General features: G+C 44.2%; 1 protein-coding gene across 3 annotated transcripts in view; it reads right to left on the bottom strand.

Moving 5' to 3' along the window:
* The window catches only part of Sdk1 (sidekick cell adhesion molecule 1), a 521,957-nt gene that overhangs the window by 231,488 nt on the left and 270,243 nt on the right, over positions 1–20,226 (bottom strand). For all 3 annotated transcript variants that reach the window (XM_048785279.1, XM_048785280.1, XM_048785281.1), the window contains exons 5-6: positions 6,934–7,045; positions 5,645–5,835 (exon numbers count right to left, since the gene is read on the bottom strand). In XM_048785279.1, coding sequence (XP_048641236.1) covers positions 5,645–5,835; positions 6,934–7,045 — 303 coding nt within the window. The remainder of the gene's footprint in view (positions 1–5,644; positions 5,836–6,933; positions 7,046–20,226) is intronic.

The following is a 20,226-nucleotide window of genomic DNA, read 5'->3' as shown; positions in this document are numbered from 1 at the left end:
GCTACTTTTCAGTTTATGGGCTTGAATCATGGAATATCTTAATTCACATTTTAGAAGGACCATCCCAAGAGGTTCGTAAAGGTTTATATTTACAGCACAGTATTTTATAGGCTAGTTTGCTTCAGTATCTCAACTAAACACCAACTCATGAAGCATGTCAAATAAAGTGTCATTGCAAGGCACCAGCCTGTCCCAGGGAGCACTGTGGCCTATTAACATGTTTATTAAAGTCTTAGCAGTTCTTTTGCTCCAAAATATAGATTTAATACATCAATGGAATGCAAAATAATAACAAAGAGAGAGAGAGGAAAAAAAACAACGGAGGGGACTTTCACATCTCTGGCAGCAAAGGGAACCCTCCACCACTGCGTCCCTAGACTCCGCACTCGCCTGGGCAACAGAAATAGTGGTTGTATTAAACAATGTATTTCCTCAGAGAGTAAAATGAAATATTTTTCTCAGTTTATTCAGCAGAAATTCAACAGAAGCTTGGCCAAGTTTGGGAGTATTCAGATGGTAGTGATTTCATTATCCTGATAACAAAAGGCGGGTGCATTCACTTTCTGCGTGATAATTAATATCTGGGGACTGTCTCCAGAGTGGCTTGTTCTCATCGTAACTGCGTGGAATGTGGATAATGTAGGTTGGCATGCCTCCTATATTGACTGTATCTTTAAAACAGGGTAGGACATAAAAGAGGAAACAGAAATAAAAATGTAGTATTTCAAAGAAATGATTAAGGAGAAAAAGCTGGAGGTTTCTGAATGGAGGCAAAGTTGGGTATCAATTCTGCAATTACCTGGACCACTCAAGTGGAAACAATCTGCTTGAATTACCCACTCTGGCTTCAGAGATGGCTGTAAATTCACTAGCTGGAATCAAATCATCTGCTTAGTTTTTGTTTGTAGTGACCAGGCCTAGAGAAGCTGCAGATTTAATACCTTCCTTCTCCAAGCACAATATCACAAACAGGATATAAACACTGATGCAATCAACCTATTTTATCTAGCTCTCCCCTGTTTTGCTTGTGTTTGTGTGTGTGGTATATGTATGTGTGTGTGTTTGAGAGAGAGAGTGCATATACACATGCAAGTTTAGTTTCATGCCCCATCACCACAAGTATAGGTTCATGCATCCACACCACACTGAGACATAGGAAGCTTCTCTTCTGTAACCATGCCCTTCCCAAGCCCCCATCTCTACTCCTGGCAGCAACTGATCTGTTCTCTGTCATTTCAAGAATGTTATATAGATGGTCATACAGCTTGTCACCTTTGGAACTCGCTTTTCTCACCCCACAGCTCCCTTGAGATTCCTCCCAAATGATCTGTGCTTGATAATGCAAATCTGCACCTATAAACAGCCAGCACCTTCAGGACCACAGCACCTTTCCCCAGGTGCTGACTATGTAACAAGGACTCATAGACTCTTCACTTCTGCCTGCAAGTGTCCCCTAGGTGGCTAAAAGCAGGACTAAAGATGTGGCATCTCTGCCTCCATTGTGCATATGTCTCCTTTCTCTGAACCACCTTGGATTCCAGGAGTGACAGATCTGATGGAGAAACATCTTGTGATGAGGTGAAGCTACTCCGCAGAAGCAGCCACTTTCTTGTCCTGGACAAGGCCCCACCTGACCAAGCCTGAGAGCATGATGGACAGACCACACCTGCTTTGGCAGCTGTGAAAAACCTCCAGCTGTGCAAACCCTGATGCTTGCCTTCATTCCCTTCCTATAAAACCTCAAAATCATTGTCAGTCCCTGAAGACAGAGCCAAGGACGAGGGACTCCTTGACTCCCTGCTACAGATTTAAGTTCCTTTCCTGCCTTTTGCCACTACCTTTTCTGTTTGTTTTTTGGGGTAAGTGGCTGGGCCTGCTTATTTGATCTCCAGAGACAGGCCTCTGGTGACAATTTTACCCCTAATTTCTCCCAAGAGCCAGGGAGGCTGGAGCTGGAGACGAGGAGTCCACAGAGTAACCCAGGGGCCGAGGCCAGGCTGAGACCATCCCTTCCCAGGTGCTCTCACTCCACCCCAGTCAGTCACCAGGTGAGTGGGCATGGTGCATAGGGCCACCAACAGGTGGGAGCTCCCTGCCCCCTGTACTCCTGAGCACCTTGCCAGGGCCCAGTCTGGAAGGGCAATCTGCTGGTGCCAGGCAGCTGCAGCATTTCACATCCCACCCCCAGAGAGATGGCATGGTACAGCACAGCAGAGCAAGTTGGTTCCTTGCTCCTGGAAGCCTTCAGGTGGTGGAGCCAGCAGAGCGGGCAAACCTTGGGCCACACAGGCCCCGTAGTCCCTGATGCTTCTGCTCTTCATCGTGTTATTACTTCCCCATTGTCTGCAGGCCACAACCTCTAACAACTGGCTCTTCACACTGCCTGGTCTCATCAGGTGCCTGGAAGGATTTTCTCCCCATCACTAGCTACTTGTTCACTCGCAGTCTGCTAGGAGAAGAAAAAGCAGGGGGATTCCAGGCCTATCAGCCATGGAGGCTGTGAGTTGAAGCGTGGAGATCAGCTATGGGCTAGCCCTCCAGGGCACAGAGCATTGCAAGCACTTAATCTTCAAAGGGCAAGAGAGTGAGCATGTGTCTTCACAAATCGGCAATACTCTTTCTAGAACAGGTGTGTTGCCAGCTCACACTGGACTTTTAAAAATTGATCACAAATGCAGCCAATAAAACTGGGGATTGAAATGGACATTTCTATCTCTTTTGAAGCAACGAGAAGACATCAAGAAGAGATTCTCATGCCCAGTGTTAAATCAAAGGTCATGGACCAGCTGTTCTTGGATATCTGCTAAGGCTGCCAGCCCACAATCTCAGACCTGGAGGTGGAGATTCCCCCCAGGCAGCCCCCACCAAGGGCCTCTATCAAATCCCCCACTCTTCAGAATGTCAGGGTGATAGAGTGCAGTTCTGGCCTGATTGAGGCAGCCACAGTAGAGGTGGTCATGGGCACCAAGGATTCCTCATCTTTTTCTGATCTTGGTGCTAGATAGTGGCTTCTGAATACAATTCAGGGTTTGTCCCAAGCAGGGATTTTCACAAGGCCTGAAGACATTCCCCATACTATTTTCCCTCCAGAGGCCACCTCAGTGAGCAGCAGGTAGGTCCCAGAGTGTGGCCACAGCAGTTGTCACTATCTACACTCAGGAGCCTTCGTCCACTGCAGTGGGCAGAATGGTTCCCATGGACATCCACACCCAAATCCCTGGGCCTCTGAGTATGACTTGAAGATGGGCTCAAGGTTACCAATCTAAAGTCAGTGAACAGGAAGACTCTTGGCTTAGCTAAGTGGGCCTGGTCTAACCACGTGAGCCATCAAGAGTGGAGAACTTTCTCCACCCAGAAACAGGAGAGGCAGAAGGGAGGGTAGAGATTCTAAGTGGGATGGGGGAAAGGCAGGGAGGTGGCACTTTTACACTGGGACATGAACATGTAAGAGGGGCTCCGCTTCAGCTCTAGAAGCCTGTGGAATAAAGCTGCAGAATGACTTCTCAAGTGTGATCTTGGTATCAGCCGAGAGATGCTACAAGTAATGAAATTTTAAGGTATTTGAAATTTCTGAATGATTTGTGTTCACACCCTGAGGGCACAGGGTGGGGGTTAGGAGAAAAGGGCCTGCTGAGAGATAGCAGCACAGCTGAGCCCCAGTGTGGCAGAGGGGACAGACCACCAGGACATAGAGCCTACTGACTGTAGCGAGTGGGTGCCAGGCATCTTCCAGCAGCACCAGGCTGTCTGATCAGAGCTCAGGGCTCCTGTTTAAACCACAGAAATTGAGCAATACGGCAGGGAAGCTGACAGGTGGAGTAAACAGTGCAACCAGGCTGTCTGGTCTCATCAGTGTGAAATAAAAGTAATTGGGAGCCAATTTGTTTCTGCTTTCTTTCATCTGCATGTTTACATCAATAGCTCTTCCCCCAGTTCCATGGTGACAGCAGTGGGAGATTGGACATGTATTTTGAGGACCTTCCAAGGTGGCTGGATGTGGGGCAATAATCCCACCAAGTCCTCAGAACCTCAGAGACACTCTTCAGGGCTCTTCCAGTGTGAACCAACCACAAAAATCCCCCATCACAGTGAGTCCTTATGAATAAAAGAGGATGTAAATCAGCATTGTGAAGAAGTGAAGTGTGCTCATGTGCCTTTAAAAGTCAGAGCACAGAGAGACGTTAACTGTAGAACACAAAAGCATTCTGCTTTGGAGTTCCGATATAAATGCAAGACCTAAGTTCCTATGATAGATTTAAATATTTTAAAAAGGAATTATGATTGAAACAAACATTCTAGTTTACAGGGAGATAAATTTCCTCTCTTGTTTAAATTACCTTAAAATGTTTTAACACAATATAGTCCTGTCTACAAGAGATTTACACATCACAAATTTTAATTTTGGTTCAATCTGTAATGCGCTGTGTTCATATAGCTGTAGATCAACCTTGATGAAAGTCTTTGCAGAGAACGAGACGTGATATTTACATTACAGCCCTGGCACCGCAAGGAATGGAGATAGGCAGCAGCGGAGCAGCTTGGATCCCCAGTGGAACAGGCAGCGATCTGGGACCCAAGCCTGCTTCGTGGGTAGGCACCATCCTGACACTTCTTTCAGGGGGGCTAACAGGTTTACCCTGCAATGTGTTTAGCAGAGCCAAACTGGGGGCACAAAGCCCTACATTTTGTGCAGTACCCTTGACATCCTCTTGCTAATTTCAGAGGGAGCTACAAGCTTTTGGGTTTCCTTGGTTTGCAATCGCAAGCTGCAAGATGTATTATTGGAGGAGCTACTGATATCCAAAGGCTTCCTTCCTATCCTGCCTCTCCAGTTCTCAATTCCTCTTACTCACAGGAGGGAGAGATGGAGCAGAGATGCTCCTGTCTGGAGCTGACCTCTCAGATGCTCTGATCAGCAGTGGCTACCACCAGGAAGGATGGGTACCAGGACAGTAATCACAGCCACTTAAGCAAATGAAGGACTGACTGGAGCTGGAAAAGTCGAAGAAATGAAGGCACTTGCCTCACAATTTAATGTAATCTTTTCACAATCTGACAATAAATCTAATATTTTCTCAGCCTGTACAAAACACTTTCTAACCACTGTTAACTTCCAGCATTTAGAGCTAAGCAACTCAGAGGCACTTAATCTGACCTCTCATTCTCCTTGGTTCTAGGTTGACACCCCATTTTTATGACGCATCTGTACTCCTACCTTCTAGTGAAACAAAAGATAGCATCCAATAGTGAGTCAAAAACTTAACAACAGTAATAGAATGACTTTTGAACATCATCATAATAGCCCAAAAGAGGTACGGAGAAGCATGGGGCAGAAAGGCCAGACAAGGCAGGTGATTTCCAGGACGAGGACCTCGCCCTTCAATCCCAAGCTTTATGATCTGAAGTGCTCAGAAGGACATTTCCTGGAAGTATCAGGCACATCCACACTTTTGGTTTAATAGATTCATCGTCTTGGAAAAGAAGAACAGGATGAATTTGAAAGATAAACACAACCTCACATGCATTTTATGATTCAAAAATAAAGTCGGTGAAATACAGGGTTGCCATTTCATGTACAGGGAAGTGTCAGTGTGGAGTGTTATCTCAGGACGCTGATGGTGCCACTTATTGGTTTGAGCCTTACCTATGATGGAAAGGAAGGCTTTTGCCCTGGCTGGCTCGAAAGCACTCCCCTGCAGCGTCGCCTCACAGACATAGAGCCCCGTGTCCGCGGAGGTGGGGTTGCTGATGGTGAGACGCCTCCCGAAGCTGTGGAGCCCGCTGGTGAGTCTCACTCCGTTTCTCTTCCAGTGCACGCTCAGCTCTTCCACAGGCCTGCGAGAGCAAGGGCATCGGTGACAATGATTGTGAATCATGTAGATGGCAATAATAATAATTTCAGGCATTCAGCACGAGCCCGACAAAGCTAATTCTACCAGGAACCATGGCGGGTTGAACAATGGACATTTAAAAATCAATCCAGATACAGCTCTACTCCCTTACGGCACACATCAACGATACATTCTGCTCAAGGGCTATTGAGCAAGGATAGCTAATTGCAGCAGCAATGGACCATAAGTGCTAATGATCCCATTTGCGCAGGAAAAGAATGTTTAAAATAAATACTACTAGGGGACACTACAGCTACATGGGAGGTGTGACCACCCGAACTTGATTTTGGAGTGACCACGAACTAGGCAGAGAACGCTTATGACTATAGTAGGGGAGAGAAATGAACTCTTCTTTGATGCCTAGGGGCCCTGCTCTTTTTTTCTCCAGCTAGCATGGTAGAAGCAGGCTCCACCATCACCCATAGCTAAAATGAAAAGCAGCCCTTATTGCAGGAAGTTTGGGGAACATTAGGGCCTGCCTCTGCTGAAAGTAGGGGGCATATGTCCCTCTTCCCATCATGGTCTCGTCTCAGGGAATATTTATTAGTATAGGCTCAATATCCCATATCTGAAATGCTGAAGACCAGAAATGCTTTTGTATTTCATGTTTTTTTTCTTTGATTTTGGAATAGTTGCACATATATAATGATATATCTTGGGGATGGAAACCAAGCCTAAAACATGAAATTAATTGATTTTTTTCTACAGCCAGAGGGGATTACATACAATATTTTAAGGACACCTGCGTTTTTTTAAAATATTTTTTTTAGTTGTAGATGGACACAATACCTATATTTTATTTATTTAATTTTATGTAGTGCTGAGGATCAAACCCAGTGCCTCACACGTGCTAGTGAAATGCTCTACCACTAAGCCACAACCTCAGCTACAGCACCTGTGTTTTGACTGTGATCCACCAAATAAAGTCAGTGGTGGAATTTCCCACTTAGGGTACCATGTCAATACTCAAAAAGTTTTAGATTTTGGATTTTTGGATGAGGAATACTTAAACTGTGTGTCTGTATCCAGAGCACACCCGTACCTGGCATTGGCTATGCACTCCAGGGTCGTCTCACTGGATCCTGCCACCACACTCCTGTTGCCTGGGGCAACCACAATAACAGGGGCCACAGCTTCAGGTGTGCCAATATCTCCTGTGTCAGAGAAAGAGATACCATCCATGGAACTTCTCTCTGAATGGAAGAGGGGATGACTAGAACAGCAGATGAAGGGTCCTGTCAGATACACCGAGAGGAAATCCAGAACTCCATAACCTACCTGTCAGACCACAGGCGCCCCGTCTACACACATCCAGCCTTGGAAGCCCAGCAGCGACTAGGAGACACGCACCAGAGAGCTCATGCTGTGCTCCGTGCATAGGGCTGTGATGAGGCTTTTAACTACTCAGCATTTTGCAAAATGCTTTCTGGCTGTATTTTATTTTTTTCATTGATTTAAGACTTTGTCCATTGAGTCACCTATATACCCACTATTTTCAAATTCAGTCAATTGCACAAATACGCCATGTGTCAGGCACTCCGCTAGGCACAGAGGTCAACAGAAAGCGGCCGAATGTGGACTCCCTGAGCAAACACATTCAATTAACAGTGTTCAGTTCCTTCACTGCAGTTTCAATCCTTTTTTTCTTTTCTGCAAAGTAAATATCCTGAATCCATCTCAGTTTTGTGAGTATCAAACTATAAATAATTTAGCTCATACTTTGGTGACAAGGGAGAGAAAACTAGGATGCATTTCTGCCACTTTTCTCTAAAACACATTTAGCATCAAAATTAAACTACCCACAGCACACTTTACTACTGTTTATTTAGGGAAAATGAAGACCAAACAACATTTATAGAATAGGAATTTCAATAAAGGGTAGAGATGTAAGAGACTGGAAATAAAAACAAATTTAAACGACTGCAAATGCAAAATGCCTCTTGTAGCACTTCATGCTGAAGAGCTCGCCATCCGGGCAGCGAAGAACTCTGGCCAAGGAAAGGTTGTGGCCTCCAGGCTGGTGGGCACTCAGCCATCCACAGGGACAACAAGGAAGAGGGAAGGCCTCCTTCCCATAACTCAGTGTCTGGCATTCACTATCTAAGCAGGATGTGATTTTTCTATTAAATGTGCGTATGAATTTAAAAAAAGGAGGAGGAGAAAGAGGAGGGGGGAGGGTTAGGGGGAGGGGTAAGCAGAGGGAGAGGGAGGGGAGGAGGAGAAAAGCTTGTGCCAGCAGTCAGCAAATTAATTTTCTTAAACCTTCACATTGATTACATGATGGGAGACCCATTCTTAGGGATTTTAAGGCTTTCCCAAACTCTGGGCCTCTGAAGCTCCCCACGGCAATGGCTCCTCTGGGAACCCGCCTGGTAACATTCTCCCTTTAGAAATTTCACAGATTGTGGGGCTGGGTGCAGATTTCTGAGGGAATGCTGGAGTACAGACACATTCACTAAGGCCAGAGTATAAACTGTTAAGGAACAACCCTCTGGTCACCTGTGAAAGTCACAGATGAGGAGGAACAACCCGAGGAGCTAATATTTGCAAATAGTTATGAGAAGTGAAGGGCAGTGGCAGAGGAAGCTGAAAGGTCACTGAGAGAGGTGCTGACTTGGCATTAATCACCGTGCAGCCACGGTGGCAGACAGGAAGCCCACACTTAGCACTCGTCACTGCCTAGAGAAGATGGTCCCCTGGCTCCTGGCTCCTGACCCCTGGCTCCTCTCCTGCACAGGCCAAAGAGACTAAGTGTTGGACAGGAATGCCCCAAGTCTGAGCTCACAACCCTCTGGGACAGGCACAATAGAGGCTTTGCTCCAGCCAGCCACAGAGAGAAGGATGAAGCAGTCCTTAGTTCGGGTTCCTACAGAACTGTAACTTTTATTCATATAATTTAAAGCACACACAAATATACTGCTGCAGCACACCTGCCAGACAGAGGCACAGGGTGAGCTGAGTGGCTTCTCCATTCAGAGTGAGTAGATGTCAGTCTGCCTCTAAGCCAGCCCTTGGACCCCAACTCCTGGCTTCCTTCTAAGGATGCATGCACCACAAAGGATACTGGTGGGAGAAACAGAAGGTGCAAGAGATGCTGAAGCAAAGGTAATAGGTCCTAAAAGAGTAACTGCAAGGTGCCCACAAGGTCACAGTGAGGTGAAGTGGCTCCATGGGCATGACCACAGCAAGATCAAAGCAAGAGTCCCCTGATGCAAAGCTGTGCATTTTTTATGGCAATTGTGTCAAAACATTGCAGAAAATTTTTACATAGGTGATGAATCCAGACATCCTGATTAGCAAGAATAGTGCTCATTACAGTATATGATTCTAGTATATGTTCTTCTTTTTAAAAGTTGTTTTAAAATTTCGATCAATCCCCAAAACCAAAAAGTAAATTTTAAACTAAGAATAAATTTTAAAGTCATATGTACACATGGATTAAAAAGAACAGTAACAATACTTAAAATAAAATGGAATAATCTCTCATACCACCCAAAAGCAATCTCTTCTAAATCTTTTCATGCTTTAGTTTAGTTTAAATTTAATGTATTTATGGCTATTTTTTGATTCAGCAATTTCAGGCATTGTTTACTGACCATCTGCTGTGATGAATAAAATTGTGCCTGCACTACTTCACGCATCCTCTCAAACAGAATTTTTGGTTCTTCTGTTATTTACTTGGAATTATACATATCTCCTAAAATGTATAGATGTATGTGTGCACACTCACATTATACACACATACACATCTTTTAAAAAAGGAAGGCGATTAGAAATCCCAGGAAAAGAAAAGGTCCACATAAGAAAGAAACGATCTTTGAATATGACCTCACTGTGCAGTGGATGACCTTTACATAATACATATAATATCAATACTATATATTCATTTAAAGATAGTTAATATTTATTCTATTATTAATAATCTACAGTCAGAGTTGAAGATGCAATTATGATTCTGAAATAGACTATAAATGTTATTAACCCTGATGTTGTGAAAGTAAGGAAGATAGAGCAACGTGGAAGAGCAGAAGAGAATTGAAGGGAAGGGTGGCTTCACATCACACACAGGAAGTAAGAAGTTACTGTTTCCAGGAGCCCAAGAAATAGGGGGGGGGTGTGTACACATATATCCATATATACGTATTACCTTTGTAACTTTAAAGTACAGTCTCTTGCTCTATGTATTTTCTTTCTTTCTTTCTTTCTTTCTTTCTTTCTTTCTTTCTTTCTTTCTTTCAGTATACAGTTAGAAAGGTGAATAATGGAAGAACTAAAAATTTCATTTTAACTCTGTCGAAATGGCGTACAAAGTGGTATGAGCTAAAAACACATCATCACAGTAGTCAATAGATAATGTCTAAAATGGTACATCGAGAAATAGCAAGAAATACATAAACTTAAAACATGGTATTAAATGCTTAAATAAAGGGTTAAATTGAGAAGAAAATGCCTTTGGCTTGAGAGTGGGGAGTTGCTGCATTTCATCTTAAGACTTTCATACTGTCCTCTTCCGTCCATGTGCAAGCCCTCTACTGCGTTTCCTTTACAGCAGACTGACCCTGTTCCTGTTAGTGTGGACCTGTCATCCTGAGACTATTCCTTGCTGCATTCTTGGGAATAGTCATTGTTCCCTGTAGCTCATGTTCCCCTTTTGACTTTTGTCCTCATTTTTCTGGAGCATCTTCAAGTATCTTCCTAAGAAAAGAATGTGTGGAAAAGGTAAGCTTGCAAAGTCCTTGAATGACTGAAAGTGGCTTTAATCTATTTCCACATGACTGTTTGTCTGGACATACTCCAAATACAAAAAGTGATTGCCTTAGAATTTTGAAGACACCTTCCACTGTTTTCTAGTGTCTAATATTATAGAGGAAAAGTCTGATATAAGTTCAGTTCTCATTATTTATAGGTGATCTTTCTTTTGCTTGTTTTTATTTCTCTCCTGCAACTTTTGGGATATTCTCTATGTATTTAAAATTTTTATGATCTTTTTTGTTCTGCTGTGTGAGGTACTTGATAGGGCCTTTTGTTTTGGAGATGCACCTTCTTTTGCATTATTTCCAACATTATTTTCTTACTAGTTTTCTGTTTCTAGAGCTCTTATTGTTTGGATTTTAGGCTTTCCAATTGATTCAATATGCTTGCTTTTTAAATTTTTTTCCAATTTTGGAGAGATCCTCAACTGTACCTTCCAACTGATCTTTTGAATTTTTATTTCAGCAACCATACTGTAATCATCAAGAGTGGCTTCCCCTCATGATTGTTCAGGTTTTGTAGCATCCTGTTCTTATGCAATATATTTTATGTAATATATCTTTTATGCAATATATTTCCAAATTATATCTTTCACAATAGTGTCTTTCTTCAAATGATCCTTATATGACCTTTCATACTTAAAAATGATAAGAAGTTAATGGAAAGATAAACATTTGGCTTGTCACTGACAGCTACAATCAGGTAGGACATTGATTACTATTATGAAGGGCCCCTAAATCACAGAGTATAGAGGTCTTTTTTCTGGGACCATTCATTCTCAGCCAAGTGAATCCTTACCTACTTGTCAGCCTGTCTGTCTACTGTCCAGTAATTTTAGTTGTTGAGTATTCTCAACAGTATTGAGTGACAGGAATAGGAAATAGGTTGCTCCATATGCAAATTATTAGCCAAGCTCTTACTTCTAGCTCTGTGTCATAACCAGCTCTTCTATGATCAAGTCTGCCCCATGAGTCCCCACACTGTAATCTCCCCCTTGGTCAGAATTCCTCCCTCTGAAATCTGCTTTCCAGTTGTTTGTCTTCATCCCTCATTCAGTGATGGCTACTCTTAACCTTTCTTTTTATCCTGAAGGATCTCACTCTTTTGTTCCTTTACTGCTTTTTAGTGAGTGTTTATTCCTTTTTTAAGCAAGAAGATGAAAATACATGCACTTGCTGGTTTTTCTACCAGAATTTTTCCACATTCAATTTTTAGAAAAAAGATACAAAGATGAGTATCTAGGCATTTCTTAAAAAATAACCTCTTTATTTCTGTTAGCCCCATATATATCTAAGATTCAACAAAACACTCAACAAATACTCAGTGATTGTTTCACAAATATTCTACATAAATGAGCTGCCATCCCCCACCCCATCTCTCTATTAGTGTTCTACCTTAGCAAGTAGTTTTGAAAATGCCATGTGCCAATTGTGTTAGTCAGCTTTGTCGCTGTGACCAAAATACCTGACAAGGACAATTTATAGGAGGAAAAGTTTATTTGGGATTCACAGTTTCAGAGTTTCAGTCCATGGTTGGCTTACTCCACTGCTCTAGGCCTAAGATCCGCTCAGGCAGAGGTAGAATATCATGGTGGAGTATTGCTCATCTCATAGCAGACAGGAATGGGAGAGAGAAAGGGGAAGGGGCCACAGGGAAGCCACTCTTGCAGGACATGCTCCAGTGACCCATCTCCTCCAGCCATGCTCCACCTGCCTACAGTTATTACCTAGTAGTCCTTTCAAACTAAGATGGTCTGATTAGGGCTGGGGTTGTGGCTCAGGTGGTAGAGCACTTGCCCTACACATGTGAGGCACTGGTTTCCATCCTCAGCACCACATAAAAAAATAAAATAGATATTGTGTCCATCTACAACTAAAAATAAAACATTTAAAAAATACAAGGGTCTCAGGTTGTGGTTCAATGGTAGAGTGTTCACTTCGCATGTGGAGGGCACTGGTTCAATCCTCAGCACCACATAAAAATAAAATAAACATATTGTGTCTATCTATAACTAAAAATTAAAAAAAAAAGATGGACTGATTAGGTCACAGCTTTTGTAATCCAATCATTTCACATCTGAACAGTCCTGCATTAACCCAGGTACTTTCTGGGCACACCTCATATCCAAACAATAACACCAATATATGAAGACTTATTTCCTAGAAGAATGTAAACAAAAATGAAAGGAGAAAATTTGTTTTAGCAATCTCTCAGAAAGCCAAAAAATACTCTGCTAATGATTACTTACATATGCTGCCCACTTCAACAGCCCAGTAAGTTGGCTATTATCTCCTTGTATAGATGGGAAAACTGAGGCCCAAGTCATATGGTTTCATAGGTAAAATAAGGCTTTAAATCAATAAATATCTTCATCCATAATCTTTTTTTTTTCAACATAAAGCTGAGTCCTTCTAATGAAGACTTGGGTTATGCTCAGTTAACCAAACATGAAATTAACTAGCGCGCTCCTTCCTCCATTCATTTCCTTAGCTGAGGCTTTTCAGCAGCTTTCCCAGCTGAACTCCTTCCGGGCTGGCCAAAGCTGGAGGTGAAGTTGTTGAATCAAGAGGAGTCTTGCAGGAGCCGGCATCAGACGGACACTAGGCAGTGTCATAAGCAGATGGACAGACACTTGAGGTGAAGCCTCTTTGCAGTTGTAGGAATAAACTCAGGGGAGTAGACCCTGGTCTCAGGCAGCATCCCCTGCATGAACCTCTGCTCCCCGAAAAGGCCATGGGAGAGGTCACGCAGCTTGCATTTGACTAAAAAGGGCACTTAAGAATAGCAAGTCTCTCCAACAGAGAATTAAAAAAAATTTTTTTTTTAAAATGTCCTAAGGTAACCTGAACTGTTAAGCTGTGGAATTATTGCAGACAAAGTAGGATGAATGCAAAACACTGCAGGCAGGCAGAGAGCTGGAGGTGGGAGAATAAGCATATGGCCCACAGCCAGTCATGGAGGCTCAGCATTAGGAACAAGAAGAGCAGTGGGACTGATGAACTCAGACCTTGAAGACAGCAAGGAAAGAGAGCCAGCCATGGGGTTCTCTGGGCACAGCACATCCCAGGCAGAGGAATAGCCAGTGTAGGACGATGAGGCAGAAATGTGCTTGCTGTGTTGGGGGTGTAGCCAGTGAGGCTGGAACAGAGCAGGAGAAGGGGCAGTGGATGACAGCGGGATCTGCTCAGGCAGGGCCCTCGAGACCAGGGTAAGATCGCTGAGCTTTATTCTCAGTGAGGTGGGGAAGCCACTGGATTTAGGACAGAGTAGTGATGTGATCTGAAGAGCAGAATTCTAGAGACTGTAGGGAAGTAATTCTAGTGGCAAAGATGGCTAAGGAGGACAGCCAGGTGGGCACAGGAGCCTGTGTCAGACACAGGGCCATTTAGGCTGGGGCTGGGGTGGGTAATCATGGCATCTAGGTTTCTGATACTGTCAAGGCAGAGCCACATCATTTGCTTGATGGACCAGCCCTGGGGATAATTGAGGAACTGGAGCCAGAAGAGGAAAAGTTGGCATTTATGAGATGGAAAGTCTGAGAGAGGGGAGGAGAGTGGTCAGGTTGAGGGGTAAGTCGGGGATTGGAATTCAGATATGTCATACACAAGATCCCCGTTAACCATGGGGTCAGCAGTACCCCTGGGTCCCTCCTGCTTCTCCTTCACCTCTCTTCATCCTCTCATCTTGTCCATACCATACCTCTTAAGGAAGCTGCTACCCTCCTAGGACTGACTGGGGTTTTGGTTTGTTGGGACAGTTCTCAGAGAGCTCTCCTTGGCTCAAAGGCATGGCAGCCTGGGGTCCAGATGCCCCTGCTCCTATGCAGGCCCCCAGGGGCATCATGGCCCACATGGTGCCTGGAGTCCTCAATGGCTGGTAAGAGAAGGGCATACAGTGGTCATTTCCAGAGCGCCACTAGCCAATCTTCCCGGCACTGTGCACCAGATCTTAAAGGATGCAGTATAGACTCCTTACTCCTGGTCCTCTCTAGACTGTGCTTCACACTCTGCCTGAGTGGGGTCTGAGATTGTGCCAGAGGCCCTAGTGTAGGTGTGTAACTTGTTTTGGTCAATAACACCCTCCAAACCATAGCCCTCTTCACCCTGCCTGTGCCCCACTCTTGTTCTCATAACCCTGCACATCCTCCCACGTTCCCATGACTCACTTGAGCATTCTGTGAGATTAGCCTGTCCTGAGAGCATGCAGTATGGACCTGGTGACATGCTTAGCCTGGCTGCCAGCCCTTCTCCTTAGACATGTAGCAAGTGATGCTGGTGTGGTCTAGGTGTGGCAGACCTCTGTCCCTACCCGACCTCCACCTTTGGCCCTTCCCATTCTACACTGAACCTCCTTCCAAGGACCCAGACAAAGTTTCCACCACCAGACAGCTGAGAGGCACAGTTCTGAAGAACATAGAATCCCATGTACCTGGATATGCCTTGGCTCCTGCTGCTCAGGGGCAAGGTATTTCTCTGAGCTCCTTTGTAAGGCAGGAATATGAAGGATGAGGATGTGTATGTCCATCATTTGCACATATATGTGTATGTGTATGATGTGTAGACAGCCTGGTTGGGCTCAGAACAGGAAGCTTGTAGCCAGGGCTCTGAGATCAGGCCATTTCCGGGAGACTCTTGTTTCTTCAGAAAGTCTATGCCTGAGAGAAGTGGGGTTTCCCAGCACATCTGAGAAGAGCCTCTGTTTTGGTTTCCTCCAGTAAGCCCACCATTTGGGGTCCTGGTTCAGAGCCAAGTGATGCTGGCAAACATTTCAACATTATGTTGAAAAAAAGATTATGGATGAAGATATTTATTGATTTAAAGCCTTATTTTACCCATGAAATCATATGACTTGGGCCTTAGTCTATAGCAGCCAACTCCATAGGTAGAGGCTGTGGGCTGTCACCTCACAATGCCAGGCTTCCCTGTGCCAGACCAGTGGTGATGAGGCCAAATGAGATGCTGAGTCTTTGCCTCAAGACACGAAACTCATGCAAAGTCTTCACATTCACATAGTGAGTGGTCTGTTTGCTCTTCTTACATGAAAGCAGATATAGTCAGTGAGAGGTGGCTTTCTTACAAGGAAAACTATAGTATGACAACAGCCACCACAATTTTTTTTTTTTTTTCCAGAACCAGGGATGGAGCCCAGGCTCTTGCTCACACGCTGGGTGTGCCTCTACCACTGAGCTAATCCCCACCGCCAACCACCACAAATTCTAAGACTAAAAAGAACCTCCTTGTTGCCACCTCTTCATTTCTAAATCTATAGCGTTTTTGGTTTTGTAAAAACAGGATCCCATTGCAAAGCTAACAGGTAAGGGAGCCCACGGGAACATTTGAAACCTCAAAAATCTTCCTGCTCCAAAAATAACTGGTCTAATGCTTGTTGAAGCCAAAGAGAAAATTAGACTGAAAACAAACCCAGGAGGGAAAGACTCTACTTAAAAGCTTAGTCTTGAGTCATTAGTTTCTTGGCTTATTTTAAATCCTTTTCAATATCCCATAATAATAATAGTTATTGATTGTATTGACCAGGTGAGAGAGAGAACAGTTATAAAAATGTCTTAAAGTCCAGACAATGTCCATTGGGAAAAAATAAGAAGTGACCACTGTCTGGGTGCCCAGGCCCCCAGCTCCTTTCACATAGCCTGTCTCACGGCTCCTCTCAAGGCAGGGCCATCACTTGTTGGTAGACCTGTCCATCTTTGGAATAAGGAGAGGTGGGTGTGTCATTCTACTTCGTAGTCAAATGCCTAGACAACAACAGTCCTTCTATTGGCACTTGTTGAATAAAGAATTATCTAGTTCAAATAATATGTGATTGATTATCAGAACAAGTACAAAAGCGTTGTTGTGGAGATTGAGGGGCACAGGGAAGGGCCATGGTGGGACCGGTAGGTGAGTGTGGTGTTGAGAACAATTCTTCCAGGGGAATTAGGAGAATCTTGTGCAAAAAAATGGATAGGTGCTCACAAGACAGGGAAAGAGAGGTATTTTAGGAATAAAAAAGAAGGTGGGGCTGGGTGTGGTGGTGCATGCCTGTGATCCCAGCCACTGCAGAGGCTGGAGCAGGAAGATGGTGAGTTCAAGGCCAGCCCAGGCAACTTAGTGAGACCTTGTCTCAAAAAACAAAATAAGATGTGGAAACTAGTTTGGTCCATCTGTGAAATGGGAAAATGCAGCACTTCTTGATGGGTGAGGGCTCCTGGTGTCCATAGCTGGCCACTCTGGAGGGAGACTGTGCCAGGCTGAGGTGCTTCTCTCACCCAGAGGGAGAAGAGACTTGTAAAAGACTTCAGGTGATTGGGGGTGCGTCTGTGGGTAGTGTGGGGGATCAAATAGTACGGCAGGCTGGAAACAAGCCTGACACAGGGTGGGGAAAATTCTGGAGCCCTCAGTCACCCAGATCAAGGTAGTTGCAAGGGGATAAAGAAAGAGGAGGGGGCAGGTCAGAGGTGAAGGGAGAGCAGAGGGCAAAGGGAGGCATCTGGCAGCCAACCTCCCTTTTAGCTTTGGGTTTGAGTGGCCCCAGGGATGGTGGAAACTCACACATCAAGGGGGAAATGCACTAGGATGGGCTGGTGGTGTTGGTGTGCTGGGGTGTAGGAGCACCGTCTTCCTGAAGCACCTGCCTGTGCTTCACTAGAGATGCAATGGGAGGATTAAGGGGTGCTGACTGTGGAGACTGAAACCACAAGACTATGAGGCCCTTTCTCAGGAGCATGGAGAATGAACATGGGAGACAGGCTTTGGGCAGCACCCAGGGAGTGCTGGCTTCTGAAGGGCAGGGAGAATGGGCAGTCGGGGCAAGGGGGCAGGAAGAGAAAGCTGGTACAAAAGCTACAGATAGAGGCTGTCAGTTTTCCCCAAATGGACAGGAATTCCCGTACATAAAATGAAGGCTACACCTGCCCCATTTTTGAAGATGCATCTCTGGTTTACCTTGTAGGACAGTCACTTAGGAATGTCACAATCCTGACCTTCCCCAAGAACAGCTAGGCTGTACTGCATAGCCCTGAGCGTTAGAGAGCTGCATTGCTGTCTTTCAGTTCTGTAGCCAGAGTCTGCAACAGGCCAGTTCCTCCCAGGTGGGTCTCCACCTGCTTTCTGACAATGAAAAGGGCATTAATTGGCCAGTCTTTTCCTGTGCTTGACCTCCCCCATGCACAGCCAGGGGCACAGGTGCTCCTTGTGGATAGGGATGGAACCTGCCTTTAAAGACATTGCATTTAAAAAAAATCAGGTGGATTTTCTGCCTATCAATTACCTTTGAAACCACTTGGAGTTCATCTCTGGCACATTATTAAATGGCCTGCCAAGGGATTAAGTGCTTTCCTATCTGCAAAAGCATCTCAAAGCCACAGGTGTGTGGTCTTTTGCCACCCTGAGGAGCCACATCTTGATAACACCTACTGTAACTCCAAATCCCCCAGAGTTCGTATTTTTTAATATAGACACAAGTGCATGTGTACGTGGACACACACACACACACACACACACACACACACACACACACACCTCCAAGAAGCCACATAACCCGGACAATTTGGAGACTCACTTTGTTGGGCAAACTAAAATAAAAATCATAGTTTCTCTCCTGATAGGAAAAATTCATGTTCAGCAAGTAGAAAATTCCTTTCACCTTTTGCTTTTCCCAGATTCATTTTTTAATGTGCACTCGCCCAGCTCCTGAGCAGATGAAGCTGGCTGGTAATCTTCTAGGTTAATAACATTAGCCATGTGTTGCTTATGGAGGTGTCTATGGAAACTTTTCTACTTTTTTAGAGGCTGTTTCCTCCCTAGTTCATCAGCCAGAACTCAGTCACGGATCTCACTGTGATGAAAGTGCAGTGAAGCATGCCGGGATGGGGAGGGTGGCTGGGAGACAAACCCAATTCCCAAGGCTCTAGCTGCTCCCTAAAGTGGAGTGTGCACCAGCTGGCTCGATTTTTCTTGTTTGCTGTCCAACAGTAGGAGGGAAAGAAAAATGGGAGGAAATACAGCAGTATATCCCATTTACAATTTTATCTTTACATGTGCTTCCATTTTTATCTCTATACACTTCTGGACTTTTCCATTGACAAGAGACGATAAATAAAATAATATGACAGGTTGACAAATAATCTGGCAGTTTCTTTTCTTCACACTTATAACGTATTTGAAAACTTGTACATTTGGAAATGAATGGAATGTAACAAAGAATGTATTCTCATCGGCTTTTTACTGGGCAGAGAAAAATGAAAGTGACTAGAGGCAACTCTACAGTTGGTCGCCTTATTTATTTATTTATTTCAGGATGAGCATGAATTGATAAACCATAAAGGACTGTGGATCTAGGAACTGCATGATTAGACACTAGAGTGATCCAAATATCTGATTCAAGAGACAATAGCTGAAAACCTGCCTTGTATTAACATACACAAATGTATAATCTACCACTTAATAGAAGAACCACACTCCATAGAATGAATGGGACCAAATGCAGTTGGGCAGACAGAAGGGTGAGATGGTACTTTTCAGTTTCTTGAATGGAGTTCCCAAGTTACAGAGAACTAACAAGCACAGATCACTTTGAGCTTCATTAAGAAGTGCGCTTGAGGGGCTGGGGTTGTGGCTCAGTGGTAGAACACTCATCTAGCACGTGAGAGGCCCTGGGTTCGATCCTCATCCTCAGCACCACATAAAAATAAATAAATAAAATAAAGATATTGTGTCCAACTACTTCTAAAATTATATATATATATAATTTATTTAAAAGAGAGATGGGCCCTTGAACCGTTCTGCCAAGTATACACATCTATGCATGCAGCCGATGTCCACTGAGGCCATTAGCAAGGACAATGGGAATGTGCAGGCTGAGGTGACAGGGTCTGTGATGCCCTGGTCTCCTCCACCCCCAGCCACAGGAGCTTTGTGGCAAGAAGATCCTTTCAAAGTTGAAAGGAAATCACAAAACATTTAGAGGTTCGTCAAAGTGGTAAGTATTCTTAGATCTCTAGGAAGGGTCAAAGTCAACTTTAAACTTTTAAAAATAATGTCCACAAAAAGCATGGCGCCTTCGGTGGGTGCAGCACCACTGAGCAGCCCTCCAGTCTTTGGGTGATGATCGATGGTATTGGCTATGGACTTATGAAACCCATCATCTTAAAATATTGAGCTTAAGAATTTTTGTGGTGAAATTTCTGTAAATGGTGCAGTCTCTGCTTCAGTTTCTAAAGCTGGAAAAGGACCCTCTAGCAGCCATATTGTGGCAGGCACCATGGACCTGAACCCTAAGTGGAATCTCTCATGTTATTTTCCGTGGTGCTAGACAGGATCTGCACAGCCCTGCTTCTGCTAATGCCTATGAGTTAATCCCATCCAAATAGAATCATAAGAATTCTTTGGATTTCATCCTCAAAAATAGCCAAGGAATTTGAGTGACTGAGATCACCATCATCACTTTTAGCAGCTAGTGAAGTTGGGGTATAACTAAAAATATCTGAACTTCAGTTTAGGTGGTCTGGGTATAATCTCATGTATAGATGGGACTGTGGTGATTGTAAACTGAAATTGTGCATACATCGTTGTAGGAAGCTAAGGGG

This window comes from Marmota marmota, unplaced genomic scaffold (assembly GCF_001458135.2).
Source record: "Marmota marmota marmota unplaced genomic scaffold, marMar, whole genome shotgun sequence".
Classification (NCBI taxonomy): domain Eukaryota; kingdom Metazoa; phylum Chordata; class Mammalia; order Rodentia; family Sciuridae; genus Marmota; species Marmota marmota.
Note: the sequence above shows the minus strand (reverse complement) of the source record. Positions and strands in the feature narration are given on the sequence as shown.